The 16,806-nt window shown below is 47.8% G+C and overlaps 1 protein-coding gene across 1 annotated transcript in view; it reads left to right on the forward strand.

Moving 5' to 3' along the window:
• Nucleotides 1-16,528, forward strand: part of POLR2A (RNA polymerase II subunit A) — a 41,871-nt gene extending 25,343 nt beyond the window's left edge. The window contains exons 19-29 of the mRNA XM_086946042.1: nucleotides 201-406; nucleotides 763-987; nucleotides 1,325-1,571; nucleotides 1,806-1,906; nucleotides 5,431-5,535; nucleotides 5,636-5,818; nucleotides 7,829-8,032; nucleotides 8,545-8,734; nucleotides 12,726-12,839; nucleotides 13,093-13,242; nucleotides 14,120-16,528. Coding sequence (XP_086802168.1) covers nucleotides 201-406; nucleotides 763-987; nucleotides 1,325-1,571; nucleotides 1,806-1,906; nucleotides 5,431-5,535; nucleotides 5,636-5,818; nucleotides 7,829-8,032; nucleotides 8,545-8,734; nucleotides 12,726-12,839; nucleotides 13,093-13,242; nucleotides 14,120-15,402 — 3,008 coding nt within the window. The 3' untranslated portion in view covers nucleotides 15,403-16,528. The remainder of the gene's footprint in view (nucleotides 1-200; nucleotides 407-762; nucleotides 988-1,324; nucleotides 1,572-1,805; nucleotides 1,907-5,430; nucleotides 5,536-5,635; nucleotides 5,819-7,828; nucleotides 8,033-8,544; nucleotides 8,735-12,725; nucleotides 12,840-13,092; nucleotides 13,243-14,119) is intronic.
• Nucleotides 16,529-16,806: the final 278 nt, after the last annotated feature.

Genomic DNA, 16,806 nt, shown 5'->3' on the forward strand with positions numbered 1-16,806 from the left:
AAGCCTACTTTCCAACTGAATTGTCGTTAGTAATGTATCTGACATGGTACTGTGGATGTAGGCCGGTATTGGATAAGGCTGTGGCTGGGTTGCAACTTGAGGGGATTAAATTTGCAGGTTAAATGCACATGTGTGTCTCTCCTAATTTTGTCTGGCATATGTACTAGAAGTCAATGTGCCATATTCTCTTGTCCTCTCAGGTGTGAAGGACCTCAGTCAGAAGCTGGTGATTGTGAACGGTGATGACCCCCTGAGTAAGCAGGCCCAGGAGAACGCAACACTGCTCTTTAACATCCACCTGCGCTCCACGCTGTGCAGTCGTCGCATGATCGAGGAGTTCCGACTCAGCAGCGAAGCCTTTGACTGGTTGTTGGGTGAAATTGAGTCCAAGTTCAATCAGGCCATTGTAAGCATGCCTTCACTACTTGCTGACTGGAGGGTGAAGGTTGGGGAGAGGGGACAGTGCCATCTTGCATCCATTCGAGCTATGCATTTGAAGAGTTGATTTCTCTTTCTCAATCCTAAAAGTTACATTCCTTCAAACCATTATGGAGTTTTAGTCAGACCCATATTTTGTGAATATATCTTTCCTGCTTCATAGGCCGTCTTCCAGCTGTGCCAGAACATGTATTTTGAACAACCAATTGTTGATCAAGAATCCACATGTGGTTCATTTAGTTACCCGTTCACTCATCCAGGGGAATGAATTTAAAATCTGGTATGCTGACATGTTAAATTGACCTGCTTCTCTTTTGCCCACAGGCACATCCTGGTGAAATGGTGGGTGCTCTCGCTGCTCAGTCTCTGGGAGAGCCTGCCACACAGATGACACTGAACACCTTTCACTACGCTGGTGTGTCTGCCAAGAATGTAACCCTGGGGGTACCTCGTCTCAAGGAGTTGATTAACATCTCCAAAAAACCCAAGACTCCTTCCTTGACAGTGTTTCTCTTGGGCCAGTCTGCCAGAGATGCCGAGCGGGCAAAGGTATAGAATGTCTGGTTATTGAGAGATGTTCATTGCTTCACTGAATCTTAGGGAAGCAATTGCATTTATTTCGCATGTCCACCTTTACTCCCCCATGCCTGGTCCCTGATAAAATCTCCTGTTTTTATTAATTGTGTGCAATTTCGCAGTTTAGCATCTTTAAAAATTCAATATTCATATGTTGCATGCCAATGTTAAGCCTGGTTTCGTGTACTGTCAAAATAAATGTCCATGTTTAACAACTTAATTTTAGTGGAAGGGAGGGAGATCCAGCCCATCTCTGGAGGTGGCTCTGAAATTGAATAGCAATGTTTCATTGTTTATTGAATCCTTCCAGGATATCTTGTGCCGACTGGAGCACACCACCCTCCGTAAGGTGACCGCCAACACAGCCATCTACTATGACCCCAACCCGCAGAACACTGTGGTGGCCGAGGACCAGGAGTGGGTGAATGTGTACTACGAGATGCCAGATTTTGATGTGACTAGGATCTCACCCTGGCTGTTGCGTGTGGAGCTTGACCGAAAGCACATGACTGACCGCAAATTGACCATGGAACAGATTGCTGAGAAAATCAATGCAGGTAAGTGCAGAATTCCGTAGGAACCGAGGTATGAAATGAAAGTCCAATTCTTCTGATGAATTATCGGGAGGTAGTGGTACACCGGGTTAAGACAGTAGTGGCGGGGCCTCTGATGGCATTAGTGTCCGCTGAAATTCACGCTTTTTGAAGCAGTGGTTTCGCCCATCATATGGATGTTGAAATATTGATCAGTGTGCACAGCGTGCTTTAATATTCATCATTGGTTTTTTTCAGGCTTTGGCGATGACCTTAACTGCATCTTCAATGATGACAATGCTGAAAAGTTGGTCCTTCGCATCCGCATCATGAACAGTGATGAGAACAAGATGGCAGAGGTGGGTCTCAGTTTAATGTATTTAATCTTTCCTGTGGTTAAGAAGCATCGAAGCAGTGACTGGGGCTATGAGCTCATGTGTGGTGAAGCGGTAGACTCCTTTGGGACCGAATGTGCCTGTGTTTGTCATTAGGCTGTCCATATTATTCTTTCTTTTTCCATCTCTAGCATCTGTCGCGTCTGGCTGATATGCCAAATTTTAGACCTGGTTTGACCCTTACATTCCATCCCATCCATTGGCTGTTGACTGCAGGCTGAAGAAAGGATAGGGTTACCTTTCTGTTCCATGTAGGAACTCTGGTTCATAGAAAGTCCAGATCATTGTTCTGTAGTGATCTGCTCCATACAGAAGCATTAGAAATATTATATAGGGTCTATCCACAAAGATCAAACAAATGGTTGAGTCACTGCAGTAATAGCGGCAGCTAAAAATATATTCCATCTATGTAGCTGTAAAACTTCACATTTTTCTGGATCTCCTCGACTACTGGTAGCGCTTAGGGAACACCATTGTGATTTTTTTTTATATCTTTTTATTTAACGGGAAAAACAACATAACAAAATAAAAGCATCAAGCATCGCCTCCAGCAGCAATCGTCACTCCTGTGGGCCACACAATCCATGCCCTTAATTGCACTGCAGCCATTCATTGCCCAAGAACAGGGCAGCCACGTTGTACAGCGCCCAATGCCCCCAAGCGCACTGTGAGAAACAGGGGAGGGGAGGGGGGGGCAGCCCCCACCCATGCGCAGCTTACACGTCACAAGCACAGCGTTCACTGGGCAGCTCTCAAGCCACCCGGGGCTCCATTGGCAATCCAACCCAGTAGATCTGGGGGGGGGCCCCGCTCCGTGACCGTGACCCCCCTCACCACCGTTCCGCCGACGTTTCCTGCAGTGGGGGCCCGTCGCTCACCTCTGGACCAGGGCGGCTCACCGCGCTACCGGGCCGACCCCGCCCGGCCCGCGGCGGCGATGTTGTTGCACTGGCCGGCGGCCTCTCCACAAGCCCTGGCTTAACTACGAGGTAAGCCGCAGCATCAATGGCGACGTTACTCCGCTGCCGGAGCTCGCTCGAACACCCGCGGGTGTCACCAATGCTCCCTTACAAAGGGGTACACAGAGGGGTCAGGATTATGGCCAGGATGAAGAGTCAAGCGAGAGGGACCGGCGGAGCTGAACCCATAAGCGGCTATCTTGGTCGCCGACGTTAGTGACACCATTGTGATTTTAAATAAACATTACAGGTGGGCTGGTGGACCACTGGAGGTGCAATATATTGAAAACTGAGTCCTGCAGAGCTTGATTCACACACAACTCACTTAACATCCTTAAGCGCAGTTTGTTTGATTAATGAGTAAAGTGTTGAGTTTAATAAAAGCGACACACAATAATGAAAATACTGTCTTTATTAGTTGAATGGGGAACTCAAAAGTTAATCACTCTGCAGTGCTCGAATGAAGATGTTTAAGATGTTTAAGAAACGTAAATCTAAATTCTACTTTTAGTACATCGCGGTCTACCAGATGCTCAATTATCTAGGAGACCTCCTACATTCACTGCCACTATTCGTTCGTTGACCCGTTCACAGAATTTTATTTGTGGCACACAGCTGGATGCTGCTAGCTGCAAAACCCGCTGAGGCGAGTGCTGACCATACACCTACCTGTTAAAATGAAGGTACTAACTGAGCCATTGGCAAAAGTACAGTAAGTGATATCAGCCTTTGGGTTTATAACCATAGCAATTATTTGGATAGGTGCATTGATCCAGGAAATGTGGATAAACTTAACTTTGAAAAGTCTGAACACACCAAATGTTGTCTGATCTAGTTAGATAACAGATAACAAAGATGTTAAACAAGCCCTTGGTCTCAACCTGACAATGGCAGAATTTTCTTTCCCTAAAAAAGAAAATGATACCCATAGTGGAATCCAGAACATAAATATTTCTTCACTTCTGATGGATACTTGTATCGCAGATTCCTTACCTTAAAATACTTGCTAGGTGGCACACTGAATCTGGAAAAGCTTTTCCATCAATGTTCTGTATGCAGTGTGGCTGCATGTTGATCTCTCATAGCTGCAGAAGTGACTGGGCGAAAGAACAGCATAAAAGCTCCATCTCTGTATATTGACATTAGGTCCTTTCTTTCTGCAACGTCCGATGCAGAGCCACTTTTGTGCTAGGGAATGATGCCCCTCATAAGATTACAGGTTTGAATCAATGTTGTGATTGTAAAAAACAGATGTCTGTCATGGGCCCGCGCAAGTGGCAAGCTGACTTCAGACCGATCTGCCTAATGTTGCCTGACAAAATTACTGAAGCGCCTCTGCTCTTGATACAGCCCGACTTTGATCCTATGCCTATCCCAGGGCTGACGTGCCATCCGATGCTCCATTATCTTTTTGGATCTGGTTCTGACCAAAGCTTGATATACCACCACTGATTACAGTGATGATTTATCCTGATTTATCCCCACATTAGGATGACCAATTTTATATGGACTTGCAAGAGGCCAGTGAGTTCTTGTCTTTTGGGCCTCTGACCTAGGCCCATTAGTAGTGGTAATTGGATAGGCAGCTCCGGTGTTAAAGCTACAATTTCTCTCTTGAAATTAAGATAACTGTCCTTCCGGAAATCTTGCTGCCTGGGCCAGCCAATCTAGGCCCTTATTGCCTTTTTGATCAGGCCCTTGCTGACACCTTAATGGCATCTGGTCTAAGCCATAAATGCCTTATGCACTGTAGAACTACAATTCAGGAATACCACCTAGGACTTTTAGGAAAGTTGAAGTGACCCAAATGCATTTGGGTCTAAATGCTTTTTAATATTCCTAAAAGAACTCTAAAGTAATTCATTCTGTTGGGTCTCTATACAGATTCAACTGATTGTGTAAAGTGCACACACCAGAAGCTAAAGAGTGTAATTGAATTGACATTTAACAAAACCAGTATTGAAGTGTCCAGTAGTTTATTGCTGTGGGAGAGTGAAAGCACAATCTTCAATAGTTATGTCGTCGTTTTAATAAAATCATTTGCTTTGTTTTTGAAATGTCATTTTTTTGTACAATTTTCTTAATTAAGAATGCCTTTCATGCGTTATAGTTCATTTAATTAATTATTCACATGCAACTTCAAATAAGCGTTTTATCTCACTTTTGATGGCGAAAGCTTTCCATCCGAGATACCTTCTTAGTTCTGCTAATAGCCCATACTAGCTGATGAACAAACTACACCTGATGCATTGGAGTGGAACTGCTCTTTAGGAGGTGAAATGATATGCCAAGTAGTTAACCGCCTGGGGCTATTTGGAACAGTGGGCATTACAGACTGCCCAAGCTGTCAAGCCAGACCTATTAAGACCTGTTTTACATTTTGGGATTTCACCTCCCCGCCTTAAAAAGGCAGAGAAGGTTCTACCATAATGTAAAAATTGGCTTCTCAAAGGGTTGTATGGCTTTGAGTGGTGTGTATCTAGTCCTGTTATTTTGCATGTAGTTGACATGTTTTTGTCTCCCTTAAAGGAGGAGGAGGTGGTGGATAAAATGGACGATGACGTGTTCTTGCGCTGTATTGAATCAAACATGCTAACAGACATGACTCTGCAAGGCATTGAACAGATCAGTAAGGTAAGGCCCTGTACAGTTAATCTCATAAGGAAGGCTTGCTATGGTTTTGCAAACATGTGGGCACCCTAGGGCACTCTAACACTAAGCTGCACTCTTTCAGGTCTACATGCACTTGCCGCAGACTGACAACAAAAAGAAAATCATAATCACTGAGGACGGAGAGTTCAAAGCCCTGCAGGAGTGGATCCTGGAAACTGATGGTGTTGGCTTGATGAGAGTCCTGAGCGAGAAAGATGTCGACCCCATTCGGACCACGTCAAACGACATTGTGGAGATCTTCACGGTGAGCTTAAAGCTTCTTGGTCCATGAAGAACTTGTAAAGGGGATGTTGGGCACTATGACTATATGAAATAGTCTCACTGATTGGCTTAATCACGCTTGTTATGGCAAACTACCACGCTATAGCTTTGCTTCCCATGATGGGAAAATTAGTGTCGCAGCAGTGAGCAAACTGCGAGGATCTACCTAGAGCAGGCATCTCCATCCATCTCTGTCCGGATTCTGAAAGGACCTTGGTACAGAAACTATATGGGAGAAAGCCATAAACTATATCCATACGATCTTTACTGTCTTGAATATGAGAGGTACGGTGGCCTCTTACTACTCTACCTGTCAGCCTCTGTCCACTCTTCTTTCCCATTCTATCTTGTTGAAACGACAGGCAGATTTAAAGATTGGAAGCATGGTATTGGAATAGTGGTTCTCCTCCTTCTCTGACTTCACTCAAACAATTATATTGGAACATTGTAGTTTGCCAGCAAAAATGCCCAAGGTTTGGATCCCACAATGGTCAGCACTGCCCTCGTTCTTCAATGTTTGTCACCCCTCTGATAAAATTGATAAATGTTGTTTCCAGTTCTTTGCTTTCGCTGATGATAAACAGCTTCTTGTCAGGCTGACTGGGGACCCTGCATATGTTTTTCATTATGTTTGGCAGAAGTAGCAGGCTGGATCAGAATAAATGTCCTTTCACTGAATGGAGAAAATTAAACAGAGGTGGTAATCATGGGAGCCAATCTTTTTGCCCCCAGTGATGGTCTTTGTAGTCGTGTCCCCTGCCAACCCTGGTCCACACAGCAAGAAATCTGTGGGTGGTGTTGGCTCCACTCCCCTTAATTCCTCATATTACCAGTTAGACTCTACTTGTGTGTGATAGCCGAGTATTCTTAGGAAATTCTACCCCTGCTTCTGTTCTCCTAAAATTACCATTATTAGAGCTCAGAGTCTGCCTCATAGGCCAGCCAAATGGACCACCCAGAAACAGAGTAGTCCTGAATGCTTTGTCCTGGCTCGTTCTGGGGCTGAGCCAGAGATCATCTGTATCAGACCATTTAGGGCAACTACATTGGCTCCCTGTTTGCAATAGATTTCTATAAAGCTTATGCCTCAATGATTCACAGCCGGGAAAAGTTAACTAGATGAATTCCCTTTTCTCTAGATATACGTTCTCCATAAGACTAAGATCAGTAATCTATCCTCTGGTCTAAAAAGTCCAGAGTAGAAGGCCGGATCCTCTCGAATTACTAGAAAGGCCTGAATAGGGTGATGCTCCAGCAGAGAGCTCTAGAACAGCTGACGTCTTGTTTAATTTATAAATGCAAACATTCTCGCCCGTTTTCCTCTGACAGCAGCCTTGTCAGGTCTTTTTGAATACAAGCACCTGGGTACCTCTTTAGAAGGTCAATCTGTGCGCCACTCAAGCTCTAAACATTTGTGCTGATTACTTCATTATCAGCTTTTCCCCCTCATAAAACAGACCTTGTTTGAATGTGGGTGTTGGGCATGGAGGTGTCTGAAAGAAGAGGTTAAAGTAAAATTAACTGAGATCTAATTGTCAGACAGATGGGTAACCTCATTCTATATAACAAACATGTTTGTGAGCCTTGCTCCGTCTCCTTTGGGTTATTGCATCTTACTATTAAGTTGCAACATATTAACTTCAAATAGAACCACCTCAGGAGAAGTTGATTGTAGTCCATCTATGAAACTTTTTCATTACTCCTTTGCTATTGGCTTCACCTTACTCTTGGGTGATAGTGCAGCCCCAATAGCAAGAGTAACATTTGTTTTTAAATGCTGTTCACCGTGGAAGAAAACATTTTCCTCCCTATGGTAGCTTAATACGAGGTTTTCCATCCTGGCGAGCCAGTATCTAATTTACTTTTCGATCTTGGCTTTTGAAATTAATAAATTGCTGCCCTTGTCCAGTAATGCTTAGCATAGGTTTCTGTGTAAACATTGTTGCTTGATGTTAGATTCTGTGACTCTGATGATTTGTATTTTCTACCACAGGTGATGGGGATTGAAGCTGTCCGCAAGGCCCTGGAGAGAGAACTGAACCACGTCATCTCCTTTGATGGCTCTTACGTCAACTACCGCCATTTGGCCCTTTTGTGCGACACCATGACTTGCCGTGGTCACTTGATGGCCATTACTCGTCACGGTGTGAACAGACAGGATACCGGCCCTCTCATGAAGTGCTCCTTTGAGGAAACCGTAAGTTCCGATCAGTCGCCCAGCGCATTATATTTTCAGTCTGTAGAGCGCTTGGGGTTGCCCATCCATTTTGGCTTCACAGCTTGGCAGATTGAAGCTTTCTGTCCATTGCCAAGATCTAGTTTTTCTATTTAACCTTTCCTTCCCCAGAGTCACTCCTGTTTTGTTTTCCCAGCTTCACCAGTTGCGACTTCTCTCCCTGCATATCTTGCTTTGTTTCCATCTCCAGCTGCACCTAACCGTTTCTCTTTCAGGATTGGTTGGGTTTGAGAAAAGTTGCTTTTGTCTCAGTCTTGTAGGATATGCGTATTTTCAAAGGCTGTTCGTACGCTCTGTCCACTTAGTTGAAATTGATCCTGCTATACTTATCTAGTGGGTGCTGCAGCCTCTCCTGAGGACCACCACTCACCTTAGTCTATTCTGCAGTATACTTTTCCAGGCTGCACGTGATCCTGAGTGTTTCGTGCTGGATCTTAACTGCCTACTCCTCTCTTCCTTCCACATCTCTGCAGGTTGATGTGTTGTTGGAAGCTGCAGCTCATGGCGAGTCTGACCCTATGAAGGGCGTCTCTGAGAACATCATGCTGGGGCAGCTGGCTCCTGCTGGCACAGGATGTTTTGATCTGCTCCTTGATGCAGAGAAGTGCAAGTACGGCATGGAGATTCCAACCAACATCCCTGGCATCGGGGTTGCCGGAGGACGTAAGTATGCGTGCTCACATGTACTAATGTTATGAGGGATTCTGAAATCTGCTATACTGAGTTGAGTCCTGCTGGGGCAGCAGGAGAGGCTCAAGCTATGCATCATTTGTGTCTATTCTCTTCTAACCTACTCAGCATATGCATAGCAACACACATGCCTTTGCTAGTATGCTTTACAGTCTGTTCGTCATGGATCTGTACGGTTGGTAGTTTATTTTTTAGGTCTCGCCTGTCGATGCGCATCGAGCAAGCGAGACTATGGTGGCTTATCCACTCTTTATCCCCAACTTGCAAGGAATCGTGGCGATTCCTTGCAGTGCACGAGAAATTTAAGCTCAATGCGCATGCGCATTGAGCTTGAAAGCGCGTGCACATGCCCCCAGCCGCCTGCCTTGCCTACTCTCCCAGCTGGTGCCGCTCCACCCCCTGCGGCATCAAAGGCTTTCACGGCCGGCCATGCTTTCAGTTTCACGACCGGCCGGCCGTGTGAAGTACATTTCTAAGCCCGCTCTCCCTGCTCCGCCCGAGACGCATTTCTCCTCCCTCCTCCCCCCCTTCCCTCACCTCCTCAAGCCGTTACTCGTTGTGTGTACAGGGCTGTGTGTATTAGCGCTTGTGCCTGTCCTGGTTTGTTTGCAGGTGCACACATTACACAAGGCTCTGCTCACTGACCCTAGAGGTAGGCCTCTGACCCGGCACACTCGAGTGAAAGATTCATCACATAACCCACCGCTCCAGCTGTCTCTTCCTTCAGGCTGCCAGCCTTGAGCGTGGGGGGAGGAGGAGCTGCATACACTTCTGTCCCCGCCGACACGTCAGGGCATGCTGGAATTCAGAGGCCGCCCTCCACTCTGCCTTTCAGTGTACCGTCTGTCATGGCCACAAGCCAGCACCCCCACTTTCGCTGCAGACGAGCTAGGGCTTGTCTTTCTCCAGAGGCAAACAGGGCAGCCTGACTTACGAGAGCCCCCGCAGGCTCACCAACCCAAGAAAAAGCTGCATCTCCCCGGGTACGAGACAGACGTGTGCCACTCACCTCACCTCTTCCTGGAAGCCGGACTGTGGATAAATGCAGCCGTGGGAAGGCCCCATCCTACCTCAGGTTTAACATTTAATTCTACACCTCTTGAGGGTTCCTGTGATTAACCAACCAAAACCTTGCTGCTGAGCTCATAAACAGGCTGCAACTGAAACGGAGGCGGGCAAATTGCCGTGTGAATTCTCTCCGGCGCCTGCAAGTCAGCTTAACACCTCTTACAAAACAAAACATCACAACTCATCAGTGGCTTGACCTTTGAATATCTGCGGTGTAAATGTTTATTAATTAATTCATTCAAAAGCGGCCCTTCTATAATTAGCTGTTTCTTGCCCACTATTCATGCCCAGCCCACAAAACCGGGGAACTAGCTGTAGAAACCTGATGAGAGCTGTTAGAACTCCTGGTAGCTGCCCTGAGACCCGAGCCATGCATGGGTGCAAGGATCGGGAACAGAGAATGCAAGGCTCTTGTTTAAGCTTATGACGCACTTGTCTTCACAAGAAAGTCAGATACTTCACAACAACCAGGCCTCATCAGCTGTACCTCAAAACAACCAGGACTCATCACCCTCTCTCACAACACTCACTCTCACTCACCCTCAACCCCTCAGCCTCACCCTCACCCACCCTCACTCACCCTCAACCCCTCACCCTCACTCACCCTCAACCCCTCACCCACCCTCAACCCCTCACCCTCACTCACCCTCAACCCCTCACCCTCACTCACCCTCAACCCCTCACCCTCACTCACCCTCAACCCCTCACCCTCAACCCCTCCCCCTCACTCACCCTCACTCACCCTCAACCCCTCACCCTCAACCCCTCACCCTCAACCCCTCACCCTCAACCCCTCACCCTCAACCCCTCACCCTCAACCCCTCACCCTCAACCCCTCACCCTCAACCCCTCACCCTCAACCCCTCACCCTCAACCCCTCACCCTCAACCCCTCACCCTCAACCCCTCACCCTCAACCCCTCACCCTCAACCCCTCACCCTCAACCCCTCACCCTCAACCCCTCACCCTCAACCCCTCACCCTCAACCCCTCACCCTCAACCCCTCAAACTCACCCTCACTCACCCTCACTCACCCTCACTCACCCTCACTCACCCTCAACCCCTCACCCACCCTCACCCTCACCATCACTCACCCTCAACCCCTCACTCACCCTCACTCACCCTCACCCTCAACCCCTCACCCTCACCCCCTCACCCTCAACCCCTCACCCTCACCCACCCTCACCCACCCTCACCCTCAACCCCTCACCCTCAACCCCTCAAACTCACCCTCACTCACTCACCCTCACTCACCCTCACTCACTCACCCTCACTCACCCTCACTCACCCTCACTCACCCTCACTCACCCTCACTCACCCACCCTCACTCACCCTCACTCACCCACCCTCACCCTCACTCACCCTCACCATCACTCACCCTCAACCCCTCACTCACCCTCACTCTCACTCACCCTCACTCACCCTCAACCCCTCACCCTCACTCACCCTCACTCACCCTCAACCCCTCACCCTCACTCACCCTCACTCACCCTCACTCACCCTCACTCACCCTCACTCACCCCCTCAAACTCACCCCCTCAAACTCACCCTCACTCACCCTCAACCCCTCAAACTCACCCTCACTCACCCTCACTCACCCTCACTCACCCTCACTCACCCTCACTCACCCTCACTCACTCACCCTGACCATCACTCACCCTCACTCACTCACCCTGACCATCACTCACCCTCAACCCCTCACTCACCCTCAACCCCTCACTCACCCTCAACCCCTCACTCACCCTCAACCCCTCACTCACCCTCAACCCCTCACCCACTCACCCTCAACCCCTCACCCTCAACCCCTCACTCACCCTCACTCACCCTCAACTACTCCCCCTCACCCTCACTCACCCAAAACCCCTAACCCTCACTCACCCTCACCCTCACTCACCCTCACTCACCCTCACCCACCCTCACCCACCCTCACTCACCCTCACTCACCCTCACTCACCCTCACTCACCCTCACTCACCCTCACTCACCCTCACTCACCCTCACTCACCCTCACTCACCCTCACTCACCCTCACTCACCCTCACTCACCCTCAACCCCTCACTCACCCTCACTCACCCTCAACCCCTCACTCACCCTCAACCCCTCACTCACCCTCAACCCCTCACCCACTCACCCTCAACCCCTCACCCTCAACCCCTCACTCACCCTCACTCACCCTCAACTACTCCCCCTCACCCTCACTCACCCAAAACCCCTAACCCTCACTCACCCTCACCCTCACTCACCCTCACTCACCCTCACCCTCACTCACCCTCACTCACCCTCACTCACCCTCACTCACCCTCACTCACCCTCACTCACCCTCAACACCTCACTCACCCTCAACACCTCACTCACCCTCAACACCTCTCACCCTCAACACCTCACTCACCCTCAACACCTCACTCACCCTCACTCACCCTCACTCACCCTCAACACCTCACTCACCCTCACTCACCCTCACTCACCCTCACTCACCCTCACTCACCCTCACTCACCCTCACTCACCCTCACTCACCCTCACTCACCCTCACTCACCCTCACTCACCCTCACTCACCCTCACTCACCCTCTCTCACCCTCAACCCCTCACCCACCCTCACTCACCGCAATAGTTCTCAGACCATTTCAGTTAGAGCTTTTAGAAATTTTTATGGCTTTTTTTATTTGTAATACTTTAGCATTGGCTACAGGAAACAAAAATGCTAAACATTTACAAAAAAAACCCATAAACAATTCTAAAAGCACTAACTCTAATGGTGCGAGACCTATTGCATTTCCAATGCTTGTTTGTCTTTATGAATTTTGTCAGGGGCTATAATTGTTGGCCTGTAGGAGTGTTTATATTTATTTTAAAATCAAACATTTTAAATGTGATTTTGTTAATTTCTTTTATTGCAGCTACTGGAATGTTTTTTGGCTCCGCCCCAAGCCCAATGGGTGGCATGTCTCCAGCAATGACTCCGTGGAATCAAGGAGCGACTCCAGCGTATGGAGCATGGTCGCCCAGTATAGGTAAGTCTCCGCTTCTTTATTTGGGGTCTCTAGTTTAAAGAGTATGCTTTGTGGTGGATTCACACATTTATGAAGTAGATCTGTGGCTAGTCCTAAAAAAAAAAAGCTTCTGCATTCCGAGGTCTTCTCTTGCCAGCGGAGTCCAGGGCGCCTTGGATATCCCTTTTGGTTTCATGCAGTTTGGTTTGGGTAGTTCTTTTGCTCTGCTGCTTGTGTTTTTGCCTCTAGTTTTATTTTTGGCTTTGTGTTCCAGGTAGCGGCATGACCCCTGGAGCTGCAGGGTTTTCACCAAGTGCTGCCTCTGACGCCAGTGGCTTCTCTCCTGGATATTCTCCAGCCTGGTCACCCACCCCAGGATCTCCGGGATCTCCAGGGCCTTCCAGCCCCTACATTCCATCTCCAGGTGAGTGATCTAGAGTGGGCGGAGATAAGTTCCTGCCAGGTTTGTCGAATACTGACGCTATTATTGGAGCTAGACTAATCCAAACTGTTTCTTGTCCATTTATTGTGCGGAGTTGTATTTGCGAGGAGGCAAAACGAAATTCCAAACTTCAATTTCAAAACTAGCCAACTATTTGATATGCAGCAATAAAAGTCAACATATGTAACCAATTGATGCCATGAGCTTCAGTTTGATGCCATTTCTTTGACCGGCAGCGATGGTTTGAAAGTTGTTATCCTGCTGGTACAGTTCAGGTGTAGGAAGGAGTAATTGATTATTAAGTGTTCCTTTTGAGAAATGAGAACTGGACCCATGCTTGAGATTTTTGGTTGCCATGAAAGGTAAAGGGGGCCGATGCCACAGGAAACTGTGTGAGGCTACATATCTGATTTTAGAGTGGCTGCCCTGCTGTGGTTTCAGACAAGACAATCAAGTGAACCATGGGTGTTTTTCTCAGTGTTTTGTCTGACGAGCAGGAGAACTGAAACATGGCTGCCGTTTTCAAAGCAGGTTGTGGAAATGGGGCAGGTATTCTGTCTTGCCGTAAAGGCAGAATGTGGGGTAGGATTAGAGGAAGTGTTAGCGAATGCTTATTTGGGAATTGGTTAAATCACGTAGCACACGCTTTCACCTGCAACAGAGAGCCACCTCATTGTCGGCAAAGTTTTATGTAGATTCCGCTACTGCAGTGATTTTTACTGGCTGATCATTAAGTCTTAAACCTTAAAGAACTCTTATTGTAATCTGATAAATAAAGTGTACATCTCTGGATGGTTTCTTTTAAAACCTCAGTATGTGTAAACATTTTATTAAAACATTTATCCTTTATCTCTTGCAGGAGGTGCCATGTCTCCAAGCTATTCTCCAACATCGCCTGCTTATGAACCACGCTCTCCTGGAGGTTACACACCCCAGAGTCCAAGCTACTCTCCTACATCACCATCCTACTCTCCTACCAGCCCCAACTACAGCCCTACCAGCCCCAGCTATTCCCCAACATCTCCCAGTTATTCTCCTACCTCTCCCAGCTATAGCCCTACCTCTCCCAGCTATAGCCCTACCTCTCCCAGCTATAGCCCTACCTCTCCCAGTTACAGCCCCACCTCTCCCAGTTACAGCCCCACATCACCGAGTTACAGCCCTACCTCTCCCAGCTACAGTCCTACGTCACCCAGCTACAGCCCCACTTCACCTAGTTATTCTCCTACGTCCCCTTCTTACTCCCCCACCTCACCCAGTTACAGCCCAACATCGCCGAGTTACAGCCCCACTAGTCCCAGCTATTCTCCTACCTCTCCCAGCTATTCCCCCACAAGTCCATCTTACAGTCCGACCTCCCCAAGTTACTCTCCCACAAGTCCATCCTACAGTCCAACGTCCCCCAGCTATTCTCCCACATCGCCTTCATACTCTCCTACAAGTCCAAACTATTCTCCGACTTCGCCCAACTATACGCCCACCTCTCCCAGCTATTCACCAACATCACCCAGCTACTCGCCTACATCTCCTAACTACACACCTACTTCTCCAAACTACAGCCCAACTTCTCCTAGCTATTCCCCAACATCCCCAAGCTACAGCCCCACATCTCCTAGCTATTCCCCTTCGAGCCCGCGGTACACCCCGCAGTCGCCCACCTATACACCCAGCTCACCCAGCTACAGTCCAAGCAGCCCCAGCTACTCTCCAACAAGCCCAAAATACACCCCAACAAGCCCTTCCTACAGTCCCAGCTCCCCAGAGTACACCCCAACTTCTCCAAAGTACAGTCCAACAAGCCCCAAATACTCTCCTACATCACCCAAATACTCTCCAACCTCTCCAACCTATTCTCCTACCACACCCAAGTATTCACCCACTTCTCCTACCTATTCCCCCACTTCTCCAGTGTACACACCAACATCGCCAAAGTATTCACCAACATCCCCCAAGTATTCGCCAACCTCTCCCACATACTCTCCAACTTCTCCAAAGTACTCCCCTACATCTCCTACCTACTCTCCGACCAGCCCGAAGGGATCCACATATTCGCCTACATCACCTGGCTATAGCCCGACCTCTCCAACGTACAGCATCACCAGCCCAGCAGTCAGCCCAGAAGACAGTGATGATGAGAATTGAAAAGCTGGTGCCTTGGAATGCACTGCCCGCTCCTAGGATGCTCTGCAGACGCCTGACTGCACATTGACCCATGGCTAAGACCCGGGAGATATTGGCTTCCTTTTGATTTGGAGTGAGGCAAAGGAAGCCTCACATGGTTGCTTCTCACTTTGCTGAAACTAACAGCTGCTGGAAGGGCCAAAGAACTTCATTGCCATGACCGGCATTTTGTATTCCCACTGCTGGGTTTCAAACAATCCTTAGTGTTTTCTGTATTATGGGCTCTTGCCTCCTTTTAAGATGGAAGGATGCCAGTTAAACAGTGCAGTGTTGCAGCCCAGGAGGTTTCCAGTAACATGGCTGTCTAAAGCCAATATGTTTTGTTTCTTTTTCTTCATCAAGGGGGCTAAGCAGTTTATTTTTGTAAATATTATTTTGACTTCATACTTACCCAAATCTGGGTATCGGGACCCAACCAGAGGTCTACTTAACCATAGTACGGCTGTGCACTAAACGATTTGGTTTCTGGTGCTCGGGCTCTGGGAAGATTTAGAACTGATCTGGCACGTAGCTCTGTTAGGTGCCCAAGAGATGCACAATCTTTTGAAAAGAGCTTTTTTGTTGCATTGTCTGTTTCACATGTTCTGTGCTCAAGTATAATGCAAAGGCTTTTTTGTGCAAGATAATTTTTTAGCAATTCTGCCTCAACAGATTTTCAGCTGCTGTGTTAAACACAATATGTATAAAACTGTCTAAAAAGAGAACTATTCATCCTTACACCCCATCCCAATCTCCCACATCATTACTTAAACGATGTGGGATTATTTATGAATATTTTAAGCTCCTGGGGGACTGGAGCAGGATTGGCCTGTGATCCTGTCTTGGGAGTCCAGATGTTTTTCTTGCAGGGCCCCGCTTCCACCTTTGGCATAGTTTTTTTTTTTACTTTTTTGGCATTGGTATTGAGGAAGGATAAGTTGGTTGCTTAACCAGAGACTTCTCTCAGCTACCCGGGTGGTAACTGGGCGCTGGGTCCAGCTTCTAGGGGGCGGACAAGACTTATAAGCTTCTACTATGAATGAGGCTGGTTATTTGTAGTCATTTTTGTTTTCTTAAACGCTAAATAAAGTTTTACTAATTTTGAAAATGAGCCTGGTCTGGTTATTGTGAGTGCAATGTAGCGATCTGTGTAATGACATGACCTATTCAGTTCTGCTGGACCTGCGAGTGGAAATGTATAGCCATCTGTAATGGGTGATAAACTGAGGCAAGGTTAACAAGGCATTCGTTACTCAACCCTGCTTGCCCTTCTTACCAAAACTGGAAAAAGCTTCCATAAAAGTCACTCTAAATTGTCTGGAGGCTCTAGCACAAATCAACCACGCACCCAGGCCTCTGCCACAGTCAAGCAATCCTGAAATTTGG

This window comes from Lissotriton vulgaris, chromosome 12, assembly GCF_964263255.1.
Source record: "Lissotriton vulgaris chromosome 12, aLisVul1.2, whole genome shotgun sequence".
Lineage (NCBI taxonomy): Eukaryota > Metazoa > Chordata > Amphibia > Caudata > Salamandridae > Lissotriton > Lissotriton vulgaris.